This window comes from Centroberyx affinis, unplaced genomic scaffold (genome assembly GCF_046629955.1).
Source record: "Centroberyx affinis isolate AG114_WGS23_722 - 3 ecotype Tasmania unplaced genomic scaffold, CSIRO-AGI_Caff_v1 ptg000833l_1, whole genome shotgun sequence".
Classification (NCBI taxonomy): domain Eukaryota; kingdom Metazoa; phylum Chordata; class Actinopteri; order Beryciformes; family Berycidae; genus Centroberyx; species Centroberyx affinis.
In genome coordinates this window covers 166,245-175,000 of record NW_027279431.1, presented here as the reverse complement: position 1 = coordinate 175,000, position 8,756 = coordinate 166,245, and the positions used below count along the sequence as shown (strand labels likewise).

Here is an 8,756-nt window from a genome sequence, read left to right as displayed (position 1 = left end):
TTCAAAATGAACAGTTCATCTTTTGGATTAGAACATTTCAATGGTTTCAATTTCAATTAGGGGTTTCAATTAGAATTTAAGCATCAAAAATGTGTAAAAACTGATCTATCCTCTCAATCCAACTACTACTACTACTATACTATTACTACTACAACTACTACTACTGCTACGACTACTAATACTGGTATTACTACTACTGCTACTGTGACTTCTATTGCTAGTACTTCTACAACTACTACTACTATACTACTAACTACTACTACAGAGGGAAATTCAATATGCTACACTACTGTTCAATATACAGTATAGTACTACTACTGCTCAAGCTTTGTTTGCTTGTGTGTGTGTGTGTGTGTGTGTGTGTGTGTGTGTGTGTGTGTGTGTGTGTGTGACAGGGGGAATCAGAGGCTCCACCAGAAGAACCTGAAGCTGAGTCCTGCAGACATGTACCGCTGGAAACTCTCCTCCCAGGAGCCCTGCAGCATGACCTGCTCTATAGGTGCACGCACACACACACACACACACACACGCACACACACACACACACACACACACACACACACACACGCACACACACACACACACATACACACACACACACACACACACACACACACACACACACACGCAGTATAATGGCAGAAATTCAACTTGACCGACTCTCATATATATAAGTCGCTCTCATATGGCTGGAGTTGACACCTTACCTTGCCCCTCTGTCTCCTCCTGCGGGTCCAGGAGTGTCAAAGTCGTTTGCCATGTGTGTTCGTTATGACGGGGTGGAGGTGGACGACATGTACTGTGACGCTCTGACCCGGCCGGAGCCCGTCCACGACTTCTGCATCGGCAGAGAGTGCCAGCCCAGGTGCGACCTGCCGCAAAACCCCCTGAACTGAGAAGTGTCAGAAAGAGATACACGGACATTTTGAACATGGAAGTTTTGTCCACCAGATACTTCTAAAACTGGGGGGGAAACTTTCTTCATTTGTATGAAAAAGAATACCAGCTATACTTTAACAACAACAGACATGCAACATGCAATGTGTCAAGAACATTAATTAGTAATGTATGAATGAAAATATAGAAAAAATCTGATTACAGCATTATGAGGCTGTGAAAAATAACAGCAGTAAATAAATTAATGAAAATACCTGAAAATTGACCAAAAAATGAAATGGATACAGTGTGAAATAAGTGAAAAATTATTATTAAAAAAATAATAATAATATGTGTGTATATATATATATATGCAATATACTTTATACAAATGAAAAAGTCTATGGGAATATGGGAGTGGGACAAAATGTGAATTTACAGATTAAATACTTAATACCCAAATTTGCTATATTCATATTTATATCCTGTGTTTCCTTGCTGTGTCCTGTTACTATTTGCTGCAGCAGTGTTTCCCCACAGGGATCAATAAAGTTTCATCTTGTCTCGTGGTCCAGATGGGAGGCGAGCAGCTGGAGCGAGTGCTCCAGGACTTGCGGAGAGGGTTTCCAGTTCCGCCTGGTGCGCTGCTGGAAGATGCTGTCGCCCGGCCTGGACAGCTCCGTCTACAGCGACCTCTGCACCCTGGCCGAGCTGGAGAGACCGCCGGAGAGACGCGCCTGCAAGAGCCCCACCTGCGGCCCGCAGTGGGAGGTGGCCGAGTGGGCCGAGGTACCGGGCCGGAACAGTACAACCCCAAACCCAAATCTGTGTAAAACCTGACGTCTGGTCTGGTAAAAAGCATGCTACTGAAATGGCCATCTGCTATTGGCTGATCATTGGTGCCAGATGATGTCACCACCTCTTGTACTCTATAGAAGGTGACATCAGATCGGCAAAGATCAGCCAATAGCAGATGGCGGTTTCGGTAGCATGCTTTTTACCATTACGTGTCAGGCTTCACACAGATTTGGATTTGGGGTTTTAGTTTCTCTTTACACTCTAGCAAAGTAGACGCTAGTAAACCTGAAGCAAGCTAGATTTGTATAAAAAAGAAAAATGGAATTGAGAAAATGAAGTGGAAGCAACAGAAGCAGTGAAAAGCTAGAGCAACCGTTGCAACTCCTAAAAAAAAATTATCATTTAACATCAACTCACACTCTTGTGGATGGAGGAAGTAACCTGCTTCAAGCACAGGTTTTATTTAATTTTCTGTTGTGTATTTTTTTTGTTTTTGCACTTTTTTGCCATTTTTGCACCTTAAGTAAATAAATGTCACTCCTTTTTTGCATCAGTTGGCCTCTTTTGGATTCCTCTCTCTTTTTATGAGTGTTTGAGTTGTTGTTGGATTCTATGATTTTTGAGCGCAGGCTCCTGAGACGGACCAGCAGGACTTCTTCTAAAGCGCAGACATCTCTCTCTCTCTCCTCATGCACAGGTTTACCAGCTGTCTGCTGCAGTCTTGTAGTCTGTTTGTATCTGCTAATGGGTTCTCCAGAGAGCCTACCAGACACTGAAAAACTTTGATCGATATGACTTGGACCAATCATTTTGGAGAAAACATTGAAAGATTTAATCTACAGCTCACTCCTTGCCTTTGAAGAACTGTGCAGCATGTTGTTGTGAACAGACTTTCATCCAGATGGGATCAGCTGTCCCGACTCACTGTCAGGGCGTCCTGAGACATTTTCAGCTCATTTGACAACTACCGCTTATGTTTCTGGTAATAATGCGAGCGACCGTGTCCTCTGTGCCTCTCTCCTGTCCAGTGTCCGGCTAAATGCGGCCGCAGAGCCCAGGTGACCCGCGAGGTCCGCTGCTCCGACGAGACCAGACCGTGTGACCAGATGACCAAACCGCCTCACCTCAAAAACTGCACCGGCCCGCCCTGCGAACGCCACTGGACTGTGTCCGAGTGGGGGCCTGTGAGTGTTTACTGGGCTGTTATTTGATATCCAATCACTGTGTGAATTGTTTCAGGATTATTTTCACACCCTGTCTCTGCACTGTCCATTTTAAAATGACTTTTTTGATCCATCCCTCTGAGTGTTTTTGTATTCTATTCTTGTTTTACCTCTTTATCCCTGTCTCAGCTGTCTTTGACTCCTGTGCAGCACTGTGTTACTCTGTTTCGATAAGCGCAACATAAACAGAGGCAAAGATAGTCTCTAATTCTCCATTCAAAGTCAAACTCGGTGGGACGTAATTACAACTCCAGCTCCAGCTTGGCAAAACCAGGAGAGAAACACGGACGGCCGTAAATTTTACTTTTCAAATTTATCTGTTTAACCATTTACCACACAGATGTTTTGATAGATTTAAGGTCATGTGATGCTGAAAATCGAATTTAAGTGTATTTTGAGGATTATACACACATTAAAAGTAATGCTGTGTAGTGTTTACTGTGTAGTGTATATACAGTACATCGACTGCCTCAGAAGGTCATAGATGACAGAGTCTGTACAGCCTGTTATTCATTTAAATGAGTGTGGATGGGAGCTCCATGTCTGTCTCTGCTGACAGACAGTGGTAAACTGTCTGGCTCAGATGATTCATGATGCATCAGTACAGCAGTGAGAGGTCCCGTCCCGTCCTGACTGAGCCCCGTCCCGTCCTGACTGAGCCCCGTCCCGTCCTGACTGAGCCCCGTCCCGTCCTGACTGAGCCCCGTCCCGTCCTGACTGAGCCCCGTCCCGTCCTGACTGAGCCCCGTCCCGTCCTGACTGAGCCTCCCAGAGACACACGAGACGACCAAATATGCTCAATTTTGAATCCCTTCACTGAGCTCTATGCTGCTTTCATGATTGTTACAACTTTAACTCTTTCTTTATTGCAGTGTCTGTGTGAAGTGTATTGTGACTCTTTGGGGGTAAAATGTACTTCAGATAAATTTGATTTGAACTGAACCGAACTAACTGAACTGAACTCTGACATGATGTGACGTGACATGATTTCATTTCATTTATTTCATGTGATGTGAGGTTACATGATTTCATGTGATGTGATTTAATTTCATGTGATGTGATGTGATTTCATGCGATGTGATGTGATGTGATGTGATGTGATTTCATGCGATGTGATGTGATGTGATGTGATGTGATTTCATTTCATGTGATGTGATTTCATGTCATTTCATTTCATGTGATGTGATGTGATTTCATTTCATGAGATGTGATTTCATTTCATTACATGTGATGTGATTTAATTTCATTACATGTGATGTGATTTCATTTCATGTGATGTGATTTCATTTCATTACATGTGATGTGATTTCATTTCATTACATGTGATGTGATTTCATTTCATGTCATGTGATGTGATTTCATTTCATTACATGTGATGTGATTTCATTTCATTACATGTGATGTGATTTCATTTCATGTGATGTGATTTCATTTCATTACATGTGATGCGATGTGATTTCATTTCATGTGATGTGATTTCATTTCATGTGATTTCATTTCATCTCATTTTATTCCAAGTGCAACATCTGACTCTGTGCTGAGTCAGGGTTTGACCTTTGACCCTGTCGCTCCTCTGTGTGCTCAGTGCTCGGGGTCGTGCGGTTACGGGAAGATGGTGCGTCACGTCTACTGTAAGACTCCAGAGGGCCGTGTGGTTCCTGAGAGCCAGTGCTCCGAGGAGAACAAGCCGCTGGCCATCCACCCCTGTGGGGAGAGGGACTGCGCTCCACACTGGCTGAGCCAGGACTGGGAGAGGGTGAGGCCACAGGGACGGGGTTTAGGGTTTAAGGCCTTTCCATCCCAGCAGAAACTCCCAGAAAAAAAACTTTGGGGGACAGAAACATAAACCAAATGTAATTCAGAAGGTCAAGGTATCCCTTCAGGTGCACTGTAAAGACTCGACAAAGTCAGAGATAAACACCGGTAACTTTGTCCTCCGGTCCCGCTGCAGTGTAACACGACATGCGGCCGTGGAGTGAAGCGGAGGATCGTCCTGTGTACCGGCATCGCTGGCGGAAAGATCCAGATCCTGGACGAGGAGCCGTGCGGCGGCAGCGAGAAGCCGGAGGAGGAGAACACTTGCTTCGAGAGGCCCTGCTTCAAATGGTACACCACTCCCTGGTCTGAGGTGAGGGAGACCACACTTTACATCTGGAGCTCATACTCAATACATCACTTACACCTACAGTGAGTATTGCTTATAGATCTATTCCATTCATATTCCTGTTTCCAGCTGCGGAGCAAAGTCCGATTAACAGGACAAAAGAGAATCACTGGAGACTCGGACAGTTTCAGACTTTACTGAAAACTTCATGATCTCCGTTTCCCTCTAAATCCTGAGCATGCTCAGTTTCAGCCTCTCCTTCTGTTTCCTGCTGTCAGTCCCTTTCTCCTCTGAAACCAGTTCAGCCTCTGGAAGGCAGAGGAGCGTCAGGCGGTCTGATCGCCGCTCCGATCCTCCGATAGAGAGTCCTGGTTGGATTCAGGTGTTATCAGTCTGAACCGCTTCAATAATGAGACTGAAACCAGAATACTCCACGTTAATTTAGAGTATTCAGACACTTAATGTGATTCTGTTTACTCCCACTATAACTTTTCTACATGGCAAGTTCCTATTCAGACTCTTGTCTTAATGGGGTTAATATCAGATTATCGCTGTCCAGGTGAACTGCGTCACTGTGACATTTGGTTGGAATGAAACCCTGCAGACACTTTGTTTATGAAACATACAGAACAAGACACTTTTTGCTTTGGATAAAAGCAACAGCGTTGCTGCTTCGACCGTCACACTCCCCAAATTATCTGTGTGAGTGATTTCAGAGACGTTTGCCTTTCATATCACTGGAATGCAGAGAATGTGAGGAGTGTTTGGTTTTAACTGCCTACTGTCACAGCAGCGGCAGACGTAGTTATATCACAGTGACACGGCTCGTAAATTGAGACCGTAAAATGAGCGTGTTTGGTGCTGCTGAGCGGCGCTGGACACATCCTGGGTACTGGAAGTCTGCTGGAAAGGAAAGAGGAACAGACGACACCGCCACACAACGACAAACAGCAGCAACTGCTTTGTGTGCTTTTATATATATACGTTTTTTAAACTGAATTTAATTGAATTAAAGGTCATGACTAGAGTTTAGACTTCACATTATACCCATGATTAAGGCTACAAAATGATAAACTATCCACTTCTGTTTCAACAAGTTTGTTGGGACAGCAAATAATTTTTATTCAGTCCCACTGCTCACTCAGTTGATGCTCTTGAATATGATAGATTTGGAGAGTTTAGAGCAAAAGTGACATTTTCCTAAATTTATAGCAGACCAAAAAGAAAACTTTAAATGATTGCATCTCTTTTTATTAAAAACATAACATGAACCATCGATAATATGCACAAAAGTGTCCTGTTGACCATCAACCAGTCATTATGATTAGTGGTTTGGTTCACATCTTTCTAGATGAGACAAGGTAGATCCGCTTCAGCATTGCATTATATATTTTTTATTCCATCATGCTGCATTTCAATCCTTTGCACCAGGTTTGGCAGCAGCATCACCACTGTCTTCTTTGGGGAATCTAGCTTTTCTGAACCTTATGTGTGGATGTCATTGGTCAGTGTTATAAAAAACGATTTATATTTTTCACATTGTAAATGCCAGGTTAGAAAGTCCTGCTGGATATTGAGTGGCTTTTGCTTCAGTGCGTCAGGACAATTTCCAGTTGTGCAAATGCCTCTTCTCCTCAATTTGTGCCACAAAGTTGCATCCATCTGACTCCGTTTCCTCCTTCCACTGACTTTGCATGTATTCACAACTTACCCTGTTCAGTCTGAACGTAGGGTAAGTTGACAATCTGTCTCAGAACCAACAGCACCAAGACAAATTCCAGTTCTCTAACTGTCCTTGTTGAAGGGAGTGAGTCTGATCCTGATGTCTCCACAGTGCACGAAGACATGCGGCGTGGGCGTGAGGATGAGGGATGTGAAGTGCTACCAGGGCCGGGAGCTGGTGCGAGGCTGCGACCCGCTCACCAAGCCGGTGGCCAAACAGACCTGCGCTCTGCAGCCGTGTCCCACCGAGCCGCCAGGTGAGACAGGCAGCTCACACCAGACACCGGCTGCCACATGAGGTTCATTCCAAAATGCTATATATACATCTTGGAGAAAAAATGTTACCCTATACAGTTCACAGCCAATAAAAACACAGATGATTCTATCCATTGATCCAGATGATTCTATCGAAAAACATAACTATTTATTCATTAAGTTATCTGTGACTTCTATCAACCTCCATCAGCTTCGGCCCGACTGTCTGTTCAGCCGTCACACACAACATCTCGGGTGCCACAGACTGGATTTTGATGAAACTTCGGGAATGATGATTACACTGATTGGCCCAATGGGGGGGGGGGGGGGGGGCTACAACGTTTGTTTCATTGTCTGTATGTCAAACTAAGTATCTCGGATACCGGCAATTGGACTTTCATGAAACTTCGGGGAATGATGCGTCTCAATGCTCCGTTTCAGCATTTTCAAAATTGCACTGATTGGCCCAAGGGGGGCGCCACAGTGTTTGTTTAACTGGTCCCACAGCCTTGTCTGGGTCCAGACCTTTGACTCCGCCCACTCCACCAGTTGACTGATTCTGGTCTGGCATCGTGACATGAAACAGCGGTTTCTCTCCGTTGAAAAATGATCGGTCCAATGAGCACCGGGGGGGACTAACGATTAGCCAATCAGAGCCACGGGCGGGACTAACGCCGTTGTCAAGCTGTTGTCAAGCTGTGTGCCGGAACCAAGGAGGAGGAATAACAACAATGGAGACGCTATAGACAAGATAGACGCTGCTATCCAGGCTGTTCTGAATCCATTAAAAGTCGTCGTACTTTGTTTTTACTTGGCTCCGTGTCGTCAAAGATGCTCTATACTTTCTGAACCGTCTCTGGTGTTGTCATGGCTACGCATCAGTGTCGATGTAAAATGATGTTAGATTCAGGCGGATACGTCGGTCTCTAGTGATCGGTTAGGGAAAATCGAATCCCCCTCCCCCACGGAAATCGGTTAGAGTGGAGGCAATGTCAGACTGAAGATGGAAATGGAGTGGAACGAGTTGACAATTGTGTCTCATATCAGGCAACCCACAGCCCCTTTCACACATGAAACCTGTAAAATTATATGTAAAATATTTTTTCCAGTAAAGGCAGCAGTTTCTGTTGTTCACTCAAGACATGCCTTTCTGTTTCTGAAGTAATGCTGCCATTAACACTGGAAATACTGTTAAATTCCTCTGCTGAAGGCAGAGGCTGAAGTTCTTAGCAGCTTCTCTTATTTCCACATCTGTCCACTTCCACATTTTTGCTAATCCATCGTCCAAAAAGCTGCAGCCTGTTGTCTAGTGGTTTGTATTTCCCTCCTCCTGTGTCTTTACACAGAATAAACTTGTCTCCTCCTTGAGAGCTTAATGATTGGCTGGCACAGTTGCTTGTGTTGTTATGGCAATGTAATGTTATGGCATCATTCACACATACGGTCGATATGGAACTTTACCGGAAATGTTACAACACCTGGATCATTGAAATTGGCAGAACACCGACACCTGCTCACACATGACCGCTGTGCCGTTAAATTTCCGTCTTCACAGTGTACTAGTTGCTGTGTTTGTGTTTTATTCTGTTGTGAAATGCATTGACACGATCCAGGTCTGAACTCAGACTGAACTCTCCTGACTCTCCTGTCCAGATGAAAGCTGTCAGGACCGTCCCACCACCAACTGCTCCCTGGCTCTGAAGGTCAACCTGTGCAGCCACTGGTACTACAGCAAGGCCTGCTGCCACTCCTGCCGGGTGGTGCGACCCGCCTCCTAG

The 8,756-nt window shown here is 44.7% G+C and overlaps 1 protein-coding gene across 1 annotated transcript in view; it reads left to right on the top strand.

Moving 5' to 3' along the window:
* adamtsl2 (ADAMTS-like 2) overlaps window positions 1–8,756 on the top strand; it is a gene marked incomplete at its 5' end in the record, with an annotated part of 21,382 nt that extends 12,626 nt beyond the window's left edge. The window contains 8 exons of the mRNA XM_071520905.1: window positions 396–499; window positions 739–865; window positions 1,452–1,665; window positions 2,703–2,858; window positions 4,483–4,653; window positions 4,849–5,025; window positions 6,836–6,980; window positions 8,632–8,756. Coding sequence (XP_071377006.1) covers window positions 396–499; window positions 739–865; window positions 1,452–1,665; window positions 2,703–2,858; window positions 4,483–4,653; window positions 4,849–5,025; window positions 6,836–6,980; window positions 8,632–8,756 — 1,219 coding nt within the window. The remainder of the gene's footprint in view (window positions 1–395; window positions 500–738; window positions 866–1,451; window positions 1,666–2,702; window positions 2,859–4,482; window positions 4,654–4,848; window positions 5,026–6,835; window positions 6,981–8,631) is intronic.